This window comes from Cataglyphis hispanica, chromosome 6 (genome assembly GCF_021464435.1).
Source record: "Cataglyphis hispanica isolate Lineage 1 chromosome 6, ULB_Chis1_1.0, whole genome shotgun sequence".
Lineage (NCBI taxonomy): Eukaryota > Metazoa > Arthropoda > Insecta > Hymenoptera > Formicidae > Cataglyphis > Cataglyphis hispanica.
Window position 1 is genome coordinate 7,365,164 of NC_065959.1, and position 25,486 is coordinate 7,390,649.

At 33.5% G+C, this 25,486-nt stretch overlaps 1 protein-coding gene across 1 annotated transcript in view; it reads right to left on the reverse strand.

Annotated features, from left to right (window-relative positions):
• Positions 1-50: 50 nt before the first annotated feature.
• Positions 51-25,486, reverse strand: part of LOC126850234 (disintegrin and metalloproteinase domain-containing protein 10) — a 53,592-nt gene continuing 28,156 nt past the window's right edge. Inside the window, exons 5-18 of the mRNA XM_050592998.1 lie at positions 11,344-11,587; positions 10,469-10,597; positions 9,535-9,722; positions 8,003-8,143; positions 7,764-7,888; positions 7,296-7,424; positions 6,987-7,155; positions 6,669-6,838; positions 6,126-6,293; positions 5,915-6,042; positions 5,698-5,812; positions 5,483-5,617; positions 4,653-4,883; positions 51-4,490 (exon numbers count right to left, since the gene is read on the reverse strand). Coding sequence (XP_050448955.1) covers positions 3,600-4,490; positions 4,653-4,883; positions 5,483-5,617; positions 5,698-5,812; positions 5,915-6,042; positions 6,126-6,293; positions 6,669-6,838; positions 6,987-7,155; positions 7,296-7,424; positions 7,764-7,888; positions 8,003-8,143; positions 9,535-9,722; positions 10,469-10,597; positions 11,344-11,587 — 2,963 coding nt within the window. The 3' untranslated portion in view covers positions 51-3,599. The remainder of the gene's footprint in view (positions 4,491-4,652; positions 4,884-5,482; positions 5,618-5,697; positions 5,813-5,914; positions 6,043-6,125; positions 6,294-6,668; positions 6,839-6,986; positions 7,156-7,295; positions 7,425-7,763; positions 7,889-8,002; positions 8,144-9,534; positions 9,723-10,468; positions 10,598-11,343; positions 11,588-25,486) is intronic.

The window sequence follows — 25,486 nt, forward strand, 5'->3', positions numbered from 1 at the left end:
TATCATTTGTGATATAATAATCAAACAATAAATTGCCGTTTGGTCGTATAAACACTTGTTTATTAATTTATTTACTGGCGACATTTTTAAAATTAAACATAATAATCGAGAATTTAATTCTTTAAAATGACATCGATATCGATTCTCAATTAATTCAAAAGAAAATGATATAACACAGCTCGATCTTAAAAATAAAAGCGCTTCTTTACGAGTCACAATCATGTCTATGAGTTCGTGTAAAAGTAACATCACACATCTTCTAAATTAAGTACATTTAAGAGTGTGTACAGACACACACACACACACACACACATACACACGCGATACATACATACACATACGCGCGCGCACACATATACACGCAAGCGGATTTTTATTATAAACACCACTTTCAGTAGTTAATGGAACCGATTATGTAAGTATACAAAATACGGTCAGCCAAGAGTATAAGTGCTAAAACAAAGCACAGTTTCTGCAAAGTCTTTGTTTACTTATACAAGTAAGTAATAATAGATGTAAATGTATTGCCTTTACAAGTTTTGGAGTTAAAACATCGTTTATTTATCAAATTAGGCTTTCAACTGCATTTGACGAATGAATGTATAACACGTATCGTCATAGAAATGTAAATATTAATATTTATTACCGCGATAGCTGCACTTTATTGCAAAACTCAATCATACGAGCGAAATATGTTTTTTAAAAAGATGAAATTAATTAATGATATATAATGGCTTTTTTAACTCCAAATAATACATGATTTAATAACTGAGAATTCTCGTTTGTCGTGAGTTTAGTTATTTACATAAATCTAAATAGAGAAAATATACAGTTTGGAAAGTAAATTAATTACATGATTCAATTACACTGAATTGTGTGTGCAAGTACACACATGGCGATGTCATAGTAGTTTTAATTAAAAATTAAAAGAAACCTATCAAACCCTGTTTACATCGTTTAGTGGATTTTATACATACAAAATAGATAAAGTTATATATTTATCTTATTTCCTTTCATTTTTTGCTTCCTTCTCCTAAATAATACTTTTTGTTATGGAATGATATAAAAATGAATATCGCCAACGAGCGTATTAATATTATTAATGTTATTATCCTTGAGTATCGAGTCATCATCCGTATCAATCCGACTTTGTTACTTTACTATACAGAGTGACAACTCATACGTGCACATTTAACATGTCAAGCAGGCAATATGAGAAGTCGGTGATCATAAATGGATCTTAAAAGAGGATACATTAACCGTACTCATACGTGTTGGCTAATAATAGCTAGTAAAATCGATTTCATAACGATTAACCGAATCGGCCATCGCGGATCTATCACGATCCAGAATGAAATCGTGGCAGATCGCGGCGACACATGCAAGAGATTGTGAAGCCGGTTCTTGAAACGCGAACACGTGAATACTCTCTGTACCAAGATATATTTTTTTAGCACCCGACTGCAGCTGAGCCGCGAGTGCAAGGAACTTAAACTCAGCAAACGCATTCGATGCAAAAAATACATAAGCCAATTAATAAGAATCGATAGAGATCCGTTTTATACAACCGATCCTGGAATATATATTTGTAATACAAAAACAAAAATATTTTGTACACTATCGCTTCATCGCGAATTAATTTCAATGCATTTATATATGTTATTATGTATTTCCTTTTCTTAATTTAATTCTTCGAATTATAAAAATGTTTCTCTTTCTATATTGATAATTATACAATATATTTGATATATATAAATTTTTTTCTCTTTACCTTATCAGAAATGTTTGGAAAAAGATCTAAATGCAAATAGGATGATTATCTATCGATTCTAGTTAATCCACTTATCTTTTGTAGAACGAACAGTAATGTCTGGGCAGTAAAGCATATTTACAAATGGAAATTACGCTCGGAAACACGATCGGACAAAGGCGTAAGTACACCGAGTGTTAGCACCAGAGATATTCGGAGTTGGAGATTGAGTATAAAATAGGAGAAACGAGGTCTCCTCCGATAGTAATCGCGAGCAACGGAAAACTCGGCGGAACAGGCATCATTAAAGAGATATTGTACAGCCTTAAAAATATATAAGTAATCCGCCGTTGGCTCGATTCGCGATTTTATTCGCAGACTCGCTAAAGACAAACTAGTTACCCCGACGGGATACTTCGAGTTGTAGCAGATTATAGGAATTGTTGACAATAGGAATCTCTCAAGTGAGTAATAACGTTACTCTAACGTCACAGGCAGGTCGGTGAAAATACGAGAGGACCTCCCTTTTCAAAGTTGCCTGACATCCTAGATAGACGTTATCCCCTAGGTGGATGTCAACCCATTAATATCAGGTTAACTCTCTGAACTCTCTATCGTGCGCGTGATATATTAAGTTTTGTTCCTCTGCGTCAATATCATAGCCCTAGCTATGATAAATATAACTATAGCTAATATATGTATGATACGTTACATTACAATGATAGCTATAACGTAAAATACACATTAATTACATATATCATAGCGAAAGTTGGAATGTACAATGTATTTTGTATTGTTTTTAGCTATATTATATAGCTAGGGTTATAATATAAAATATATAATAGTAATATTACAGCTAGATCTAAAATATAAAGTTTTTTTATAGCCGTATCATATAGCAACGACGATGTAAAATTATAGCTACATTTTATAATTAGAGTTATAATTTAGAAAAAAGCAATTAATAAAAATTAATTAATCAAAGTCATCTATGCTTTAACGTATTTTTCTTTTTGTCATCCTCTCAACTGCCATCGATATATTATCGATATATAAATAAAAGCTTTACCTTTCTCAGATGCGATCTTCCTTCAATGTCAGAAAATAGGGTACAGAGAGTAACAGCACAGGCACAGTGTAAAGAGATATTAAGATAAAGCATTGCTTTCAATACGTTTTGCTTTTTGAGTACGATATCAGTTGCACACTGAATCCCGAAAATTTAAAGCTATCATTGATGAAAACGAATTGTAAGACATAATCTCCTTTCACAGTTTCGTGAAATATTAGGCGAGTGTGATCAGTATTATTTGCCAGTCACTCTTAAACAGTTGATTTGGCCCCTTTCTTTGGAAGAAGAAAACTGGCTCGATCGTCGAAAACTAACGCCGGTGCAACGTTCGTCATCGTCCAAGCGCAAATTTCGTTTGTTCTAATTGCACATGAAAAATATTTTCATCGCACTGACGATCACAGCACAAGCAATCATAAACATATATAATCGGTCGTCGCGCTATCGCTTTATTCTAAAGATAAGGGAAGGAAAAACGATAAGAATCTATGTTCTCCTGACCTATACACAGGACAATTGGCAAATAGTTGAAACAAGAACTGAAACATCATTCGATAAATTCGGCAATAAATCAATTAGATTACTCTTCCCTTTCACGTTCTCGGACGGGATTTCTTTAATGCACGCGCTTGCGATTCAACGCATTTATCATCCCGCGCGCATATTTTAATAAAGTAATCTCTTTCTTGCGCTAGAATAAATACATAAAAACTACTTACAAGCCGCGTAGCGACTCGAAATAAACTCAAACACGCTCGTTCCTATCGAAGCCCATGGTCACGTGTCTGAGAAAAGAAACTCGCTCTCCGATAATAGTACTTCCAAATCGGAAGGTACGGTATGTAAATCGGAATTGGCCGGTTCCGGCAGATCACTTCCGCTGTTCCCAATACCGGTAGGCGCGATTTGTCGCGCTCTGCCTATCCTAACTCGATCCTTTCTTTTGGCAGTTCGCAGAAGTACTCCGGTTCTCGGCAGCTTCGCGGTTCTGCTACTCACATTAGCATGACTCGCAGTCGCGCCTGCTGGTGCTTGCGCCACCTTATCAGATTTGCGTAGTTTTACACTAAACCGGAACGGCGGCTTGTACACTACTTGAAGTCTCGCCCGTTCTTTCCTAGCGAGAGAACCCGATGAATTTTTCAATTCCATCATCCGTCCAGCTTCCAGAGCGCCGGAACGTCGGGCAGGTGTTGAAGCTTGTTGCCTCGTTACCGGCACCACCGGTTGTCTGGATGCTACCACACCACCTCCACTGGCTGTTAGACCCACTGGAGTTGACTTGCTCTTTGGCAAACCGCTCATATTAGTCCGCGTGCCAATATCCGGTCGGCATTGCGAAGACGCTAATAGCCAAGAGCGCACCTTGCTCTTAGGATCTGCATTTGGCTCCGGTTCTTTCTCTGCCTGAATCGCCGAATAATCAATTACCTCCTTCCTATGCTGCTTCTTACGCTTCCTTTTATCATTATCGCCGCCGCCGCAGTCACCAGCCAGATTATTACCGGTTTGCCCCTTATCTTTCACCGATATAGTCTTTTTCCGTTTATTTTCCTGCGCCGCAGCAGCCAAAGCCTCGGCCGGCCTTTTCCGCGCGAAATCATCCAACTGCCCGGTAGATAATCTTTTCGTTTGCTGATTTTGTTGTTTTTTCTTCGTTATGACATCCTTTAAAAGTACAAACGAGATTTAATCCAAAATGTCAAACTCAATAGAGAATTCTAATATAAACACTTAAATTAATATTTAGATAATTAATAAACGATAATCACTATATCACTGATACAATAATTTTCTAATATATTTTTTCTTTTTGAATTAATTCCTTACTTTATTGTTAGACTTGTCAGTGTGTCCACCTTCTTTATGTTTGCGATGACGCCTTTTTTCTCTGACTTTTCGACTAAGAGGAAGCTTGGCGCGCACTGCTGGTGGATGCACTGTCACTCCTTCCGTACCCTCCGGCGGAAGTCGCACCGTTTCCGTTGTAGAACTGTGAATTATCGTGACAGATTTTAACTTCAAGTCTGGTCGCTTGCCCAGTAATCTCATGCTGGCCACCTAGAAAAAGAGAAAAAGATCATTGATTGTTTATAAGTAAATTACAATTTTATTTTCTATTTTTTCTTGGTAGTACAAGAACTTAAGAATATATGAAATATGGAGATACTACTGCCACAAATATATACTATTTATTGACATCTTTAGTTTACAAAATAACTACATCGATATATAATTTACGTTCAAATTATCATTTTATTCGAAAAATAATTAAAGCTTATACATTTTCTAACTATAAGAATTTTTGCTTCTACATAACATTTTAATCAAATTTACATATCTTGGAAAGAAACTACAAATAATTCTTTAATACATAATAATATGAATTAGAAAAACAGTAATTAATTCCATTATTATGCAATAAATATTATAGAATTCAAATATTCAAATAAAGCTTACTTTGATATATCCCTACACTTACTCTCGTCTTTCACTTTTTTCCGTAGCCGTTTCTACCAGCAATAGGCATTCGATCAAATTGTTGATTAAAAATGATAAATAAAATCGATAAAAATTAGAGAAATTTAGAATTTGATTTTGGCAATAAATAACAATTGTTCAAAAGAAAATATAAATAATATTTCTAATAATAAACGTACCAGTAATGATATCGCTGCTAAAATTATCAGAGCAGCGGCATACCAATGTTCGGCAACCCACCGTCTGAAAGTAGCGAGGCTCTCGTCGGATAATAACAGCTTTCTTAAAGTTGCTAATGGACCGCTTGGATCAACCTAAATAAAATATTTTAATTAACACCAGCTATACATCTCTATTCCTACTTCGTTATGTCGCTAATTTTAATTCTATTTACTTCACGACACTTTTGAAAGACATCACAGTAGCCATTGTAATCGTTACATGGAGTTCCCGGTTTTGAAAACATATCAGGAATATCATATGGCGGAGAATTCCAGTCGAAAGAAGACCTGCAAAAAATATTTTATAAATAATTAAATCCCAATCTGTTAATTTGTTGAACAAAGAAAATTTTATTAAAATTCCAATCCACAAAATAATACAAAACATACAAGCATGGTTGATTTTCCCCAGGAAGTCGGCAACAAAGCTCGCAAGCCTTCGTCGGCGAATCGTTCGGACCTGGTATGCATTGGCAAGATTCCAATCCGTATGCCAGACAAATGCTGCCAGTGCATTCCTTATTATAAACAAAAGTTTCATGCGTGTGAGACAAATATATCTAATAAAAGTATCAATATTCTTAACAAAATTAATATCTACCCCCATAAAGCAAACCAGTTCACGATTGCAAATGGTTTTATTGGGCTTATTAATGGACGGCGGACAATAGGGAGAACGACCGTCGCAGAAACTCGCGTCGCGGCAGCCATTGTCATCCCTGCACTTGTCTCCGAAACGGAGATTACACTCGGCGGTACAGCACGGACCCTGAAAAGGGAGAAGCAAACAGAGCCGTCGAAATTACATCATGTCGTGCATGCAGTGCACGTATAATTACATTACGCATATCGGTGAATAAATTGCCTAAAGTAAACTTCGTAGAATTAATTTATTTCTTTTCTAGATATTTAAACAATCAAATATTTAAACGTTTTTTAAATATATAGACAATTGGATAAAAGCGAACATTTGAGAATTTGTACACTTGGATATTTAATATTTAATATTCAAGAGATTGAAAAGATACAAGCATGGCTTTAAAAGAAGCTTCGAATTAAATTTTAAGAAAGAAAAGTCATCCTAAAATTCCCTCGACAATACAGTCCAACTCAAGCTTCTTTTTTTTGGAAACTTTATACATACTTGACTAGGACTACACACGGAGCGTGGTGTGAGCGTACACGGAGTCTCCTCGGCCGGCGGATAACGGCGTTGAGGAAAGCAACACGAGTCCCGGCAATCCTCTTCCCAGCCGCAGTCGCACTCCTCGCCTTCCTCCACCACGCCGTTACCACACAGAGATACTTGCGGTTCTACAATAAACAATGCAAGCACCGCCAAGTTATATGGAGCAACGAAGCGCAGAATAATTGGAGAAGATGTGGAGCATTCGATCAACGTTCGTTTCTCGTCGCAACGGCAACGATATATCTCGTTCGTCGCTCCATGTATAAAACTCACCGGTAAAGCATCCCTTCGGTGAACGTGCCTTGCTGTTGAGCACGGGATTTATGGCGTTCAGGCTGCACGGGCTGAAGCGATTGTTGTTACGCTTGTCACCACTGGTAGCACGGGCGAACATTATAAAGTTGCCATCCTCGCCGCCCGGTGTACATTGTTCCGGATCATGCTGAATGAGAGAGGACAAAAAGACATGTATAGCTTAACCGTCACTCGTATATTGACGGAATTATATGACATATAACAACCTCGCGGAATGTGGAACGTGTAGCGTTCTAAATGCGATTGACGAAAGCATATACTACGTACCGGTGAACCAAAGTTGTGGCCGATCTCGTGAGCCAAAGTAACGTGAGAGACCGCAGGCGGTACGTGCTTCCCATAATTTAATAGGGTCACTATACCGGTGTTGAGTGACTTCATGCTACCGCGGTAATGCTGCAACATTATTTCATTATCGATTATTTTTCGTTAATGTTCGGTCAACGACGATACATTGCAATAATATGCAATGATCGAGATTTTATAACGTAACATCATCAATCGATAATCATAGCATTTTCATCAAAGTAGATTAGCTAATATACCGCACAATAAAGCAAAGATAAAATTATACTTCAAATTTCATCGGATCAATGATTATATATTTTTCAGTTTTTTCAATTAATTATTTTAAATAACATATGTTAAGAATTTAACTGCATATTTATAGATGGAAAATAAAATCGATATGTTTTAGAGAGAAATCTATCATCTTCATCTTTTGTCTACACTTACCCCATTCTTCTCACATACGCCGCCGGCATTCTTCAAATCGCCCGTCCACGCTAATCCTAGAGTTCCCATTTCAAAGTCGCGATATGTAAACATGTAAGCCAGGCAAAACGCGTCATAATCCTCCTCTACAATGAGGCAAACGTCGAAGCATTATAAATTCAATCGGTTCCCTCCGTTCATATACCACGTTCGACATTATGCCACACGTTGAATTTTAACGTGAATAATAATGTTCTTACCTGAGAAAAGTTCTAAATATTTCTCCACGCCGTAATTGCCTGGAAAACGATAATTAGGATCTCTCAGCGCATCCTCGCTGTGCACCTTGACACGTTTTATCATAAAGCTGATATTATCCGGCCGTCCGTCTTGATTGAAGTCTAAAAAGAAATGTGACACTGTTCAAAAATACCGTTATTTACTTATAAACTGCGCATTCATCACGAAACTGAATAATAATTCATTTAAACTCGCGTACTATTCTAGTCTCGTTTCTTGCTCCTCTATGTTGACGACTCCCACGTGATTACCGTTCTCTGGTCTAAACAGAGTAATTTGCGTATAATGCAGAACTCAGTGTGTTATACAAATGGAACAGTACGATAATGAAAATATCGTATGTAGAAACAAACAGAACAGTGTATATTTTGCAGAGATGTTACACAACTATATGTAATAAAAAAAAAAATTTTCATTAAAATATTTTAAGTACATATTTTCGTGTGCATTTTCATGAATATAACAAAAATATTTTTATGTAATGTTAATTTTAATATTGTAAAAAGCTGGATAAACAATCTTATGTAATTGTAATTTATTTTTATTTTCAACAATAAATTAAAATATATCTCTTTCCTTATTATATATTATTATTATTTTTATTAGGAGCATTAATCAACGTTTCTATTTTATTATTACGCAACAAATAAATCGATGTACTTATTATAAAAATGTATATGTATAATTTATTCAACATTTATTCAATATTTGAAAGCTCAATAATAATACTCAGAGAGAATCACAAAAATTGAGACAGAATAAAAGATTCCTGTATCTGTATTAGATTGAGATTTATTTTATATTTTCTAAATTAGAATTAATATTATTGCAGAGTTAGTTTTACGTGACATATTAAATTGCATTAATACGTATAATATACGGGAACTCTGTTTTCCTTTGTTTATTCTAATTAATTATTCATCTTTTTGTCAGTTTTTTGCAAACTAAAGTTTCGGCTATAGTTCCATCGTTTTTAGCCTAATGTACTAAAGTATTAACATATTAAAACAAGAGAGGATAAACAAGAGAGTATAAACAAGAGAGTATAAACAAGAGAATATAAACAAGAGAAAAATAAAAAGATTATCTCTGTATATCAATACATGTATGAGGTAAAATAACTATTTTTACTGTCTCTTTTGTACAAAAATACAATGTTTAATCGAGCAATGTTGAAGTACATTAATATAAATATAAATTTAGATATCAATGATTAAAAATCAAAATAATAACTTATTTTTTATGATTATTAACCGCGCGACAAAAATTATAAAATTCCAAAAAAATTTCCATTAAATATTTTCCGACATTCTTTAAGAAAGTCTTTAAATTTCGTTTTTTCTTCTCATTATTCGCTAGCTACTTTGAATTAAATTTTTCTGACATTTTTCGTATTCCTCTCGACAGTTTTCAATTTTCCTGACTTTTTGGACCAGCGAATATGTTAGATCATTTCTCCACACGATATATTACTATGAAGAAAAACACCCACCCGTGTGTTTATAGATAGAGTTGACTCTCTGCACGTGCCTCGTCATCACCTCAATACAGGCTTCCTCCGTGCCGTATCGCGCGAAAAACTGATGGTCCGCTTGCAAGTAGAGCATGCAGGTAGTTTTCCGAGGGTCTACCGTTGCGCGCTTGTGCAGATGCCTCGCGATCCGATCTCTGTTGCTCATACTACGAGGGAAGAGAAATAGAGTCACTTTTATTGCGCGATGAAAAACGCCATGCTTTCTCACACCTGAATTCCTAACTCCGAGCGTCCGCTCGTCTGAATTCTATTTTAACTTTAAGGTGTTCAATTTCGACCGTGACTTTCGTTCCCAGTACTTTGCTAATATTGAATCGTTTCAGGATAAAATCAACTAGTATTTTATATAATGTTGAAATTGTTAGGCTCTTCCCACTTTTTTTTCTTTCTTTTATAATTGAATAAGTTATTAATAAAAAAACATACAGTTACATATAGTCACATAAGTTCGAGAATCATAAGGAGAAATATTTACGATATATATTTTTTAATGTTATCGTTATTTCATATTATGCTTATATCTTTTCTAATATTTTTTATGCCTTTCGCTAATTCTTCTTATACATATATATATATATATATATATATATATATATATATATATAAAAGTTTACTATTTATATTTCATATTTTAAAAAAATATTAATTAGTATAATCAGTTAATAACACAGTAATTAACTATATATGAGTAGAATAACGTAGAAAAAATTAAATACAAAAATATAATAAAATCATCATTTATAAGAATACTAAATATTTAATTGTAGCAGATATCTTTTTTAGAATTATTTTATTAATAATCATAAATATAGTTAACATCATTAACATTATTAACATAAAATCAAAAAAAAACTTGGGTATTCTTTTTTATTTAAAAATGCATAATACTCACGTGTCTATGTAATCACCCTCGTTACTCGTTTCCAATGTTAAAACCCTCGCGTTGTTTTCCCTCGAGTAGAAAGCAACGTGTTCGCCGAGCAAAGGCTCGTAGAATCCCTGAGAGTTGTTGTATCTATATCTGAAGAAACAGCCAGCACACATCGTAAAGCTTAAATTTACATTTAAAATATGAAGACTGACATGGAACGCGTATAATATATGATAATCCTGGCCGGCGAAAATTTTCTTACATGTGTCTAAATTATAGCGCATTTGCCAACAATATGTGCTCTTTTATCATTTCTTCTGTGCAAATATATTTTCTTAACATAAAACGGTAAGAATATACGCGCTTAAAAATATGTCGTAATAAAAATGTAGTTATTAAATCTTTACTTGATATTAATTATTGTATGTAAATTAAATGTGATAAATTATAAGCAAAGAAATCTTTTTCTAGAAAATATTTCAATATTATTTCAATTCATATGGTCTTAAAATATGGTATTAAAATATACCATTTCATTTTTAACATACTATTAAAAAGTCATTTTTAAATATCAAAACATTTTAAAAAGTAGAAATTACAAAAATGAAAACATACATCCATGAGATTTATCATAAAGAAAGATAACGCGTCATCATAATTCGAATTCTGAATTTCCGTGAGATAAAATCTAGAAAGCTCCATTATCTTGTTTGACATCATCCTAACTAAAGACATAGTCGACTTAATTTGACCTAAAAAATACGCCAAACGAAATAGCATGAAAAATCACCCATAAATTTTAAATCCTGTAACATAATCTAAAAGGAGATTTATGTTGTCGTCATCGATCTACATTGACGATGCTTACTATTCGAGAAAACGAGGTAAAGACTCACCTATCGAAGGAATCACGAAGAGCTCCCTCTTGGTGCAACTGATGACTGGCACACGATGCATGTGGTGGGGTGGTAACGTCGGAAGTACGATAAGCTATGCTGTGATAGGGCGGCGACGTGTCTTCATTTTTATTCAAATACCTGCTCGTCGGCTCGATGTAATACTCTTCGAATCTGGTCACGATGCTTCCGTCGAATAGACCATCTTTCGTAACGACGCCCTGCACTACAGCGCTCTCGTCCTCTGTAAAGAGAAGAGAAAACGACGCGTCAATAAGAAATAAGTAATCGAATTTATCGGGAGAAGAAGAATTGTACATTGTATCATCGATTATTCAATAGTGATAATTTTCAATATTCTTATAAAAAAAAAAAAAAAAAATAGATCGATTTAAAAAGTAAATGGATAATAATTAATTGATATATTAATAAAACTGTATAATCGCACTATTTATAATATATTACATTATAATTTTTATAAATATATTATATTTTAAATATATATTATATTTTACACTTTTAGCTTTTTCCTTAAAATTAATTTTTATTTTTAATTCATTGTTTCAAACCATGTTAAAAAAAATTTGTAAAAAATTCAAAGTTCTCTTACATGTAATATATATTTTTAATAAATGTATTAGTCCCTTTTATAAATATATAATACACTGTGAATTAAATATAAATGCATATTAATACTTTCATTTTATGTTACTCGTATAATAGATCGTTTCAATCACGTGTTTAATAATATTTCTCTACAGAAATCCGTCTTATTTTAATAACACTCGCAAAAACTGAGAGCGCTGAAATCATTATTAATAGTTTTTGCAGAGAGATGGATTCGTGTTGAATGTATGCGATATAACCTCGAGCTACCTTTTAAATCTGCGAAAATACGAGGGCGAACCGCGGCAGCAGGAGATTCGTTCCCACGGTGCATATAAAGTTACCGGCGAGGTAATTATATTTGTAGAAGCCTTTATTTCGTGTCGCCGTGCTTTCATTATTTCTTATGAAATTTTTGCCAAAGTTAGACAAAGCGCGCGGCGAAAAAAAAAAAAAGGAAAAGAGAGACGCTTGTATAGTAACTTTTCGAATGGAATTAGAATGGATTGCCGGGTATTTAGAATACGGCGACGAGCCCATAACTTCGTTTCTTGCTTTGCGCAATTTCATCTCCATCCGAGCGGCTCAGCTTCCTGAACGAAGCGACAGATTTCTGTAGAAATTTCTTGAAATCAAAGTTTGCTGTCACAGCTATGAGCACGAAATTTCTTCTACTTGCTTTATCGTTATTATTAATCTGTAATATAATTTCATCTACAAAATTAAGCACACAACTTAATATTAATAAATATAACATTAGTAAATATTAGAATACAATTGGTAAATAATTCTTTTTCCAGCAAAATCTATTGATAAATAATTATATTTCTAATAATTAAAATAATCTCGATGTGCTAAATTTTTTCAATTTTTAATAGATTGACATTAGATAAGAAGTTTTTGAATATTTTCGTCTTTTGAACGAACTTATCTTTTGAGCGTTCCAATATACTCCGTTCTTTGTTTTCTTTATTTTCTGCTTTTTTCATGCACAAGCGAATCAAGTATGACAATATCGAAAACGTTGGAATTCATCTGGAAACAGCAGCATGTCCTGAGACTGTCGCTCAATATATGCGTATCTTGCTTGCAGTATATTTTTGTAACGACGTTGCAGATGGGAAGGAGAGAGAGAGAGAGAGAGAGAGAGACACGCTGAGAAACTTGAATGCAAGAGACGAGGAAAATCACGATCTCTGAGAATCGCCGCCTCTTGACTCAAGAAGCAAGTTTCCCGGATAAAACATGAATTCCAGGAATTCCAATCGTCAATCATAGGCGATATTCCGGACTATTACGAGAGAGAAGATAAATCGACTAAAGTGCTATCGCGCAGTTGGAGAAATTTACGACCGCGTGTTACTTCCTACAAGTAATTGTTTGGATCCCTTTGGTTGCCAGCGCGCAGTTGATCCGTAAATTCACCCCTCATAGTAATCGATATCCTATCCTTCTCGATAAAAGAGACAACCGTGAAAGAGATTCTTATAGCATAATACAATTTGGCTCTTAATTATCAAAAGAGAACAATTTGCAACTGAATAAAAATAGCGCATGAAAAAAACACATAAAAAGAACTAATTGTATTACTCTTTATCAATATTCTTTTAAAATAAGTTTTAGTTTCCAATTTAAAAGTGGAAACATTAAATAAAATATCGAAGTTTCAATAAATATAAATCAAATATTTATAAGTTTAATTTAAATTAAAGATAAAAATACTTAAATTAAAGAGAATTTAAATTAAAGATAAAAATATGAAAAAGTATATAAACATTTAAATATAAAATAGTAGTAAAATATTAAATCGAATATCATTTTACGAAAAAATTATTAAAACAAATTTGATTTTTAAGTTAAGATAAGCAATATGTTAACAATCATTAGATAATGTGATATTATATTTTAGTTGATTTCATTATAAAATATTAAAATAGCAAACTCATTAAATTTATCGTATCCTAAACGTGTTACTTATTTTTAAATATTTAAATATAATTTCAAAATTAATTTCTTTTCCCATATTTGAAGTTGGAAAAACACAGACACAACGAGAATTAATATTAGATGTTTCGTCTATGATTTGTGTTCTCATAGTTCTTTAATATTATCTACACATAATGTATATATTTCTATATAATTAAATATCACGAAATAAAATTTCATTAAGCTAAATCACACATAAACTTAAATAAGGTATAATGAAAAGTTTCGTTATCCATACATGCATTCCTGCAATCTAAAAAAAATTAAAAGTTTCGACACTTTCAAGCTGCTTACGAAATTCTAGGCTAAAATACTTAGCAATTTTGAAATATATTGTAAAGACATTTGCTCCTTTCATACTGCAACAACGTTATCGATTAAAATCCAGGAAGGTGAAAGACGCGAGATATCGAGATACCTAGCGAATTCCAGGTCATCCCAGGAAATTCCGCGGTCAATTTTTCTAAAAAAGAAACATGAGAATCACCTTTTCTCCTTCTCTATGAAGTTTTCGCGACTAATTCGATCCCATTTCTCGCCTAAGCGTGAACGACGATTCCCAACGGACGAGTTGAAACGTAATCGATGTGGCGACGGCATCTCTTTCTCTCTCAACGAGAGATTGCGAATGAAAAGTGCACCTCCCGTGAGAGGCTCAATAGAGAAAAGAACAGGGCTTGGACGAAAGATGAAAGGGGACAAAAAGTAAACGCGGAGGAAACATGGCGAAACTAGGCTATCATCAGATTAAATTCGGCCGTCCTGACTTTGACACACAGGTCGAGATCAGATCTTTCGATTTAATAATAAAAATACATCTATTATAATAACAAATTATAATCGATATATCATACATCTCTGAAGCAATAATTAATGTAAAAAAATAAATTGTAAAAATATTCGCAAAAATATAAATTGTAATAATATCTTGAAATATTTTTTTTTAAATAATTATTAAAGCTACAAGCATTATACAAAGATACATAATCATACGCACTTCATCAATTTGGATATGAAAATATATTTATTACCGCATAACAAATCCAATTTTGATTGCTCTTTTAGCGTAATAATAATTACAATGTTTCGTTATTGTTCAACCCCGTATATCTTGTTGTCTCAAATAGTTTATTATAATTCTTTCAAAGAGAAAATGTACTTAACAATATAATTAACAAATTACAAGGAATAGTCTACGAGTACCCGCGCTTTTAATAGCATTTCATCAGACTTTTTTTTCACGTTGGAGCGCTCAAAGAAGAACGCAGCTTAATCTCCAACGGACGAGCGTGAGAGTTCACGCAAGTGAGAGGAACAAACGAAAGAATTCTTTTTCCTAAAAGAACGGATAAAGATAAATAGAAAAAAAACGCGATAATTACATGGTAATTAACAAATACACTAGGCAAATAGTAATCGTATCAATGTGGCATTAAAGTGAAGAATAAGAGCAAAAAACAAGGATGAAAAGAAATAGGGTTGAAAAAGAACGCTTTTTCTCTAATGACGGAAGATCAAGAAAAATAAAGATGAACGAAATATGCTGTAATTAGGTAATAATTAATAAATACTTCAGAAAAGTGTTATACATACAAGATAAAGATATCTAAATGATTAAAAGCGGACAAGATAAGAGCAAAAATGTGAAAAATAAGAAAAATATGAGAAGAAAATGAAAAAATGTACTTCCTTTACGAAGAAGATAAAAAAGAAATAAATGTGGCATAATCGCATAATAATTAATAAATACATTAAGCAAATATATGTATAGATATGGATAGATAAATGTAATATATATTTATCACACTGTATAACATCCTAAATTATCGGGTGACAATATAATAAGGATAGAAGGAAATCGTAAAAGGAGTAGAGAATTTTGGAAAGAGCAAATTATATTATTTCATTCCTAATTTCTTTCCAATCAAAAATATGAACAAAAAGATAAATGCAAAGAACGTGGAAACTAATGAACATATTAGAAAGAATAGCGATTACAAAGTGAAAAATATGAATGCTGAAGCGGGCTATAAAACGGGAATTATAAGGGCAGGAAACAACATGCGCGCGAGTAAAGGATGAACAAAAGTATGGGGATTACAAAACTGTCCGCGTATGACCACCAGTGGTATGCTCTTTTGATAGCTTTTGTCCAGAACGACCATACTGTCGGCTGTTCAAGAGAAAAAAAAAAAAACCAGAAAGGAAGAATCTGCGACCTGGGGCTTAATCGAGTCTCATCCCGACGCGACAGTTTGGACAGGCGTAAAGCGGATAAAGTAGATCGCGTACGTCGACGGAGAAAACAAAGAAAAATTGATACAAAAAATATAGAACACGTGTTAGACCGAGAGATATGCGGAAATAAATAGAGGGAAACTGGAATACCATCAAACGCGGACGTATGAAACTTTTGTTATTTCGTCACAAGCATGGCAAGATTTTGCATCAAAATTCTAATTATAAAAAGAAAAATTAATAAATTATAAAAAGTATAATTACAAAAAGTAATTAATAAGTAATTAATAAAAAAAACTAGTAAATTAAACAACAAAATAAAAAAAGTTATATATAACTGAATCGACATGTTTTAAAATTGCGAAACTTTCTGGCTTTATTAAACTGCTTTCGCGAATTCTATTTTCGCGACATCATTCAATTATATATATATATATATATATATATATATATATATATATATATATATGTAGTGCTTTTGCATAACAAGTATGTTATGTTGACCAGGTCTCGCCTTTGGTGCACCCGCGCGATAGAAATCGTGGTGTTAAACTCGCGTTACAATCCGCTGCCAACGCATTGTACGTATATGCACAACTGTTCGCCGGCAGTGGTATATGTTGGCGATTTATCAATTATTCATCGCGGCGTTCGCTAAACATTATTCAACGCGGTCGCAATAGTCAAATTCCCTCGTTACACGTTTACATGGTTTTACGGGTCTACGCGAAACACAGGAAAAACATTTCTCTCTTTCTGGAAAATCAACTTTGAGAATAATCCCGGGAGAAGAAGCTGATCAAATCGAAATGACTTTGAGACGAAATATTGAATGTTATAGATAAGAAACAAAAACGAAGAAGAAGCAGGGATTGAAGAAACGAGAATAGTTATTTATTTATATAGTACTCGGGCAATAATGGCTTCAATTTTTGTTGACAGACCTTGAATATATAAATATAATATAATATAGATAATATAAGTATGTGTAATGTGTATGTATAAAATTATACATTATTTATAATCTGTATGTGTGTATGAAATATATTATATATTTAATTATATAATTTTATATAAAACGCACACACACTTCGAGATGGAGATCGTCGAATAGAAATCGAGACGAATGTCATTTGTTAGATTCTTGAAATAAATTCAAATACAAATCTATATTTAACATATATAAAAATAATAAATACTTATTTAACATTTGCAATACTTATTTAACATTCATCTTGATAAGTTATTTATTCAGATTAACATTTAATAAATCCCCTGTGAATAAATCGATAAACGGAATTCTAAAGTGGAATTCTAAAAATCAACTTTCTGAAATAATTTTAAAGAATAATTTTAAAGAAAAAGAACCACTCAAGTCTGAATGATTGTAAGAGTTCGATAGAGATAAAGAAAGAGAACGCGTTCGTGTGTGGATGTATAAGTGAGGGAAAAGTGAGGGCTAAATTCCCCCTGGGCAATATTTCGAATAGAATGAGAGTGAGAGAAAAAGACAGCGAGACACACACACACACACACGCACACACACACACACACACACACACACACACACACACACACACACACACACACACACACACACACACGCACGCACGCACGCACGCACACACACACACACACACACACACACACACACACACACACACACACACACACACACACACACACACACACATATAGAGAGGGAAAGAGGGAGACTGAGTGTAGGAGGGTCGTAGAGAAAAAAAAATAAAAAACCGATAAAGGCATGCGAGATACAAAAAGAGAAAGCTATCGCCGATAATTAATGAATTATTCATATTCGAATTCGTTTTTATCACGCATTGTAGCGTGTTTTCGTTCATACTTATTCATCGACGGGCTCGTCCGACGATTTGGTGCTTCCGCGATAAAACGTTCTCGTTGGCTAACGGCCGTTTGAAAGCGCGATTTAATAGACTCTCCTCTCCTCACCGATCAATTCAGACTGAAATTCAAGCCTTGTATTTTGCATTTTTCAAACTTAATACGTTCGAATTGACGCTCCCTTGGCGAAACGTGATAAAAAGTGCCTGTCGCGATTTTTTTTTACTTCGATATAAATATCGTGTCTTCGCCATTCGGCTCATTGATCGTTATAAATAAAACATTAAGATATCTGACAATTGTCCCAAAATACATACTAACAAGCGTGATATAAGAGATAAAAAATTACTAAAATATACCAGTTAAAAATATCGTTCAATTTCTTTGTTAAATGAGAAATAAAACAGCTATTAAATTACTTGAGTTCAATGACCTACGTTTAAAATAAAAATAATATTAATATGTAAATATAATATAGCATTAAAAGGGAAAAAAAAAAATAAGAAACTAAAATGCGGCATCATTAATATTTCGCATGGCAAGATGTAGCGAGATTGTCTGCCGCCGGCGAGGAGAGAACAAAGCATCGTCAGAAAGATGCAAACTCTCTAGCATCTAGAGATGCTTAATTCTCTCAGGAGGATCCGCGTAGCAAGCGAACCGTTTGGCCCGATGTAATCCCGAGAAGTGGCAGAGCGGATCTATGGAAAAGGAGCGACCGCCCTAATTGGAGAGACGAAGAACGAGGGGAAAGTGAAAAAAAAAAATTTTAAATAAAGAAAAGAGAGAGATGCAGAATGTGAGAGAAGGGGGGGGGGAGGAGAGGGAAAGATGGGGGTGAAAGAAGATGCGGCACGGGGATGTGCGATCCGGAAAAGTGCGGCGATAAAAGGGATGAAGAGAAAAGACGCGCTCTCAAGCGGAGAGGGATGAGGAGGGGCTTGGCAGCCGGGGAAGAGAGCAATGTCGAGGAGGTTTGCGAGGAGCTTTCACGGAGGAAAAGCTCTCGGACTCGTTAGTGGAAAAATCCAATTTAGAACGCTGAACGGCTAACGGATCGGTTCGGTGGTGGCGCGTTCGGCGCGTTCGATTCGCAACGGCACAATGCTACACACGCGAGAAAGCGCGACCGAGTTACGCTTTATCGATCAACAATCGGATTACGGCAGCGTAGCATTGCGATCGCATTGATATAAATCGCCGTGGCTTAGTTCCAGGCCAGCCTCTTCACAGGCGAGAATCGAGAATGTTCCTCTTGGCGTATTTTTTTTCTCCCAGAAAATATGATCCAGAACGTATGACAAAATTTCCAACAATTAATATAATCCATTACTGAAAAATCTCTTCCTCCCAAATTGATAGCCTTTCTATAAGAGAATGAAAAAATATATGTAAAGCTTAATTTCAAAATTCTAGTTTTAGACACTTTTACATATTATGATATATAGTAACCAGCAGCATGATAAAATCATTTCTATACAAAAGCGTACCAGAAAACTTTTTACCTTTGTTTCTTTCACGCTTTGTATTCTATTATTTGGCGTTCTGTTTAGCTCCAATTCCCCGTGAAAGCGGTACGTATGGATGGCCAGTTTGGGCCGATCGTACAAAACGTAGACACAGTGAAAACTCGCGCTGCTGCTGCGTCGAAATCGTGAAAACACACGGTGAAAATCGTGGCTGCGTAAAGTGGTCCTTTATCGCCGGCTCTTCGCACATATGTTCACATTCGCGGAGCGATATGTGCGGCGAATAGTACTTGAATATCAAATTGTTTCGCAGTCCGACTACAATGTCGAGAGAGCTATCTGCTACCGTGTAATATTTGAAAGAACTGAGACAAAGAGACTAATATAAGCATTCATTTTGAATGCACAAGCCCAGTTTCAGATTTTAATAAAATAATTTTTCATCCGTTTCATTCGTAAACGCTAAATTTCGACTTGTACTTTTTATAAAAATTTTGCTACAAAATGTGTTGTAACGTCTTGTTAAACCCCAAATATGCATTTATGTGTGCAATTTAAATAATTAAATTTTGAAAATATAATCTTCTTTCTAAAAATTCAAATAGTCGAACAATGATCTCTATAACGCAGTAAATCATCATCACAACGTTAAAAATTACGCTAAACATCTTTTCCAAGATATATATTACAATCTCTTGATGTAGATAACTCTTCGTTAAACCGTCCCCAATTTTCCATGCAGTAATCTTTTTGAGATTGAAAAGCATATCGTAATTTTCTCGTCTTACTCTTGCCAGCCGATTTATGCCTCGCATAAAATCCTGGAGATGTAGCCGCTCTATTAACGTTACTCGTTTGATTTATTTTTATGTTTCCGAGAGTTGATTATTAATCTCGCATAATAGGAAGAGAGAGAGAGAGAGAGAGAGAGAGAGAAAGAAAAAGAGAAAGAGTATATAATTAACTCTTACTAGAAGAGTAATAGGAACTTTCCAATGAGTAAAATTAACTGCTCCATCTATGATACCATACACATGCTAGATATGAACACATATCGAAGATATTTCTTCGCTTTGTCTTGCAGAATTAACGTAATCGAAAGTAGTACCTATTTCGCCGAAGAGATCTCGCGATATTTAGGCTAATGAGTGTCGATTAACCCTCGATTGACCTATTGTGAGTTAATCGCACGGAATAATTGTCGACGTTTTTCTCTCGCAGCACATCGGCACAAATCACATGTTTTTATATCTACATCCCAATTTGGCGTTCTTGTTAATTTGCAAATCTGTCTCGATTACCGATTTTCCAACAAATAAAATTGTGTTAAAAGGCACGAAATAAGGCAATGACTCAATTTATTGGCTAGTTTTATTATAGACGAAAAATGTCGCAATTTAAAATTGTGCACGCAGCATTGCTGAATTGTCAAACTGATTAAAAAATAGATGTCTTAATAATCTCTTTTCGTTTATCATATATGGTATAAAATATTAAATATCAAGTATTAAAGTATTTAATATAGCAATAATAATATTTTCATATGTTTATAAAAATAAATGTCAATCTCGATAGAACAGATTTTACTTGCCTCTTGATTAAAGGCGACGTTCATTCTTTCGATACTCCTGCTTGCTTTGATTAATCGAGTCGCGAGCAAGGAGAGCGATGCAATCTCACGCGACGAAACTAGCTATTGTTTTTCTCCGTTCTCGACACTCGGAACGCCGAAAGTAATAAATATTCCGCTCTTGATCATCGCGGCAAATTACGGACTCGACGCGCACAGACCGTCGATATATCGATGAACACAAGCCGGCTAGTTTGTTAATTGACTATTGGGATACATGTCATTAAATCGGGTCAAATTATATTGAAGGAAAAATCTGATCAACCACTCCAAATCAATATACTCGCGTTTTCGAGTATTTCGGCCCGTCCAATATTCAAAAACGATACTTTAATTACGAGCGTTAAATAATCGGACGTAAACTTATTATATTCGCATTAATCTATAAATATAAAAATATCCTTATAAATATAGATATAAAAATAAAGTTATAATTGTAAATATTCTGATTGAAAATATTAATAAGAATTGTTTAAAAAATAAAGGTAAAACATCATTATTATATAATTATAACAAAGTATTTTTTTTTTTTAAGAACGATTTTTACTTCTCAATATGAATATAACATTGCAACGTTTTCAGTTGATAGATTAGCATTGTCTATTACTTAAAAGCTTCGCGGGAAGAAAGTCTGCTTTCAAAGCAAAAGCAGAGGCGAGAATAAAAGTTTGGCGGATAAAAACAAGCTGCAATGCGCCTATCAAAAAAATATAGCGTGGAAGTGGAGGTTTATTTAAATGCGGGAATTTTGCATACGATGATTGCAAAGAGTTAATTTCGAAAATTGTATTTCCTTTAGGCATGCTAAAAAATAAACGACACAGTCCGAAAATCGTGGTTTAATTAGCAGGAGTATCCATAATTTGAAATCCGCATTCCTTGTCCCTTGTCCTTTTCTCCCTGTAATTTGTATCCCTCGAGAAAAGCTCCGAAGCGAGATATTCCGCTTATGGATATGTCGAGACAAATTGGCGACTAGCCAGTAGGACTTTCATCCTACGATCGTGACTAACTTACTACTCTTTCGCGTTCTAGTTGCCGCGTCAGAATTCTTAGTAAATCGTATCACTTAATCAAGCACGCGTTATGATTTATTCGCGTGCTGTAATTTACAAAAAAAAAAAAAAAATTACTTTAGAAGTTTGCGCCACACTACGAAAACATTACATTTACTCCGAATATATACAATAACTCCCAAAAATACTTGATAAACTAAATAAATATAAAAAAAAGTAAAATTAATAGAATATATTATTAACTCTTTAATAAAAAAAGAAAGAGAAGAGAGAGTATGATTTTAATAATTATTCATATATATAATTTTTAAAAGATAAAAAAATTACATATTCATAATTTAAAAACCAAAAAAGATAAGTATAAAATCCCTTCCTGATACAGATATACTAATTTATATTAAAATCCAATTATAATTAATTTTATAAGTAAATACAAATAAAAAAATGTAATAATAATCTGATATTCTTGCCTCTCTTTTAATAGCATAAATCAATTTACAGTGACAATCTACGCTTACAAATATAGAATCACAAATCGTGTATTAGCAAATCCACTGTTAAGAGAAATTAGAATCGTTTTGATTGCCGTGAAAAAGGCTTTTCTCCATCGAGAGAACAAAGTAGCGGACAAAGGTTTCGGCAAATATATATCGTCCGTTAAAGAGTTTAACTCGCCGCAAACCTGTGGAAACAATGGCCATCGCGGTAAGTGTATTTTGCGCAAGGAGATTGCACTGCATTTCGCTATTCGTGTTGTCGCAGTTTGGAAATGCTGGCCTGCATTCTACGAGCTAAGAGAGACGAAATACGCCAAAATATCGTTATAGCTATTACTGGAGAACACAAGGCGGAGAGAAGACGGGATTGGCCTATTTTCCAACGAACTATCCCCCAAAGGAGCACGAAAGAACCAACATTACTCGCGTACTTTGAAATTTCGTCTATTGGGAGACGATGCAGGATTCTCCCTCGACTATGACAAATGGCCCGGCAATTTTTGCGCTTGTCGTAAATCCCTGATCGATTCTCAGACACCATCGACGTTCTTGCAACGCGAATGTTCCGCAAATATAGCGACGCGGTCTATTTCGAAGAAAGGACCATAGATCGTCCACCGGATGCATAGTGCGATGACAATATATCCAACACATCTCAATAATGAATCAAAAAATCGCTTACCAAAACGTTTTTATACATATATTCTATATTAATGTTCTGCTAATACCGATATATAACTTTGTCACGTCAAAGTTGAAAAAAGGTTCTGCAAAATTTTAATGAATATTTAATTGATTGGGAAAAAATATTTTCCAAATGTATTTAACATTTAAACGTTTTAAATTGACGTCGTATTAAATTTTATAAATTTTGGATTGTGACTAAACGTGAAATGCAATAGTTCCAAAAGATGACAAAAAAAAGACAAATAAAATCACATCAGAAAAATTAGATCAAATCAGATACATTTGTGATAAATTTACAAAATTAAAAGTATTGAAAGTTATAATACTTTAAAAATATAAAACATTTAAATCTAGTATTATTATAATCTCTGTTATTTAATCAATAATTACGAATAAATTTGCAATGTATAACAAATATTGTAAAAAGTATATAATGTTCTCTCTCTATATATATAATCAATCCTAATATTATCCTAAGTAAACTTTTAATTTGTAGATTTAAAATAATCAATCACAATTTTGTTAAAACCTTAAAATGTAAATATAATATTCAAGAAAATAGTATATATGAATCTAATAACCAATATTTCTATTATAAAAACAAGAAAAGAAAAAAATAATAAAATATTTTCAAATTCTTTCACTGTAATTAAAAGTATATTCTTTCGATATATTTAACATTCCTCCCTCCTGCAAAAAATACTACAGCATATACTACTATACTTACTATACGAAGAAAAAATTTAGTAGAAAACTTCTATCTTTAACTTAGAAAACTTCTGTATTTAACTCAGGACTTGTCGTAAGACACATTAACATTCAAGGGATTTGTGGTCGAGAGTAAGATTTTAGTGGTGGAGATTTAAATGAGAGCGCTTTGTTCGTAATTGAATTTTAAGTATTACAAAACTCGCGACACGAAGCTTACACCAATCCTTTGTTTTGTGTGAATAAATACAAATACTTGAAAATTCATTATTTCTTTTCTATTTTCGCTCAAGGAAATAAACAAAATATATAAACAGACCACCGCACTTTTTTTTATTTATAGATTTTTTAATCAATAAAATCTAATGTTGATTTCTGCTTGACGATAATTCAATCAGCAACAATAACATTTTAATATATTCTTTAATATATTCAATGCTCCTGTAACCCTATAAGTTGCACAGTAAAGAATCTATCAATTTATCAAATAAAAGATTACGCGCAATTTTAAATTCTGACAATATATAAATCATTACGTCTCTTCATAAAAGATCTTTAAAATATTTTCCACAATTATTTCCTAAAAATAATTCTTAAATAAGTAATTCGCGTATTTATCACAATAATAGATGTGACAATGTCGATACGACTCGAACATAACACGGTAAATACCTTATTAACATAATATCTTGCAGGCCGACGTAAGTTGGCTCGTTCGTGAACTTTTTAAGATGATTACTTGCTAATGGTACTTAGTATTCTTCATCGTGAATCGGAAATTGAGTGTCCCTAGATATGCAATTACACGCACGTGTACCGTCAATTAGGCAAGTTTAATCGCTAATCGGATTATCGTTGATACGCGTTATCCTGGACCATTGCGCCGACTATCAGGCCCGAATCCGCAGCCAACCAGCCAGCAGATTGCAGCGGTTTGTTGACCGTTTACAATGCGCGCGGACGCGCAGATACGCCAAAAAGTCAAGTTAATTTAATTGCCGCATCGCTCTACACGTGTAATTACTAATTTCGAATGTCGCGCGGTTGCTTCATTAATTAAATGACGGTCACTATGGATACAAACGCGGTATCGCCTATGTCGAGTTATTATATCGTCATTTAGCGTAACGATTACTGTAATATGGCCCCATATTGACTATAATGATAATCCTAATTGCTGTAATATTATGTAATTTTTAGATTTCGTCATAGAAAGAGATTTCGCCTCTTTAGCTTATAAAATTCTCTAAATTTTTCAAAGAATGATTTAATTTCTGATTTTGCCGAATTTCTTGATAACATTTTACAGCTTAATAATGGAATAGTTTAATTGACTTGATAAAGGAATCGAGTTTCAAAAGAAATAAATTTCATTTCAAGAACAATGTTAATTTAAAATAAAAAAAGATAATAAAATGTCAATTATTTGTCGAAATGTCCTAT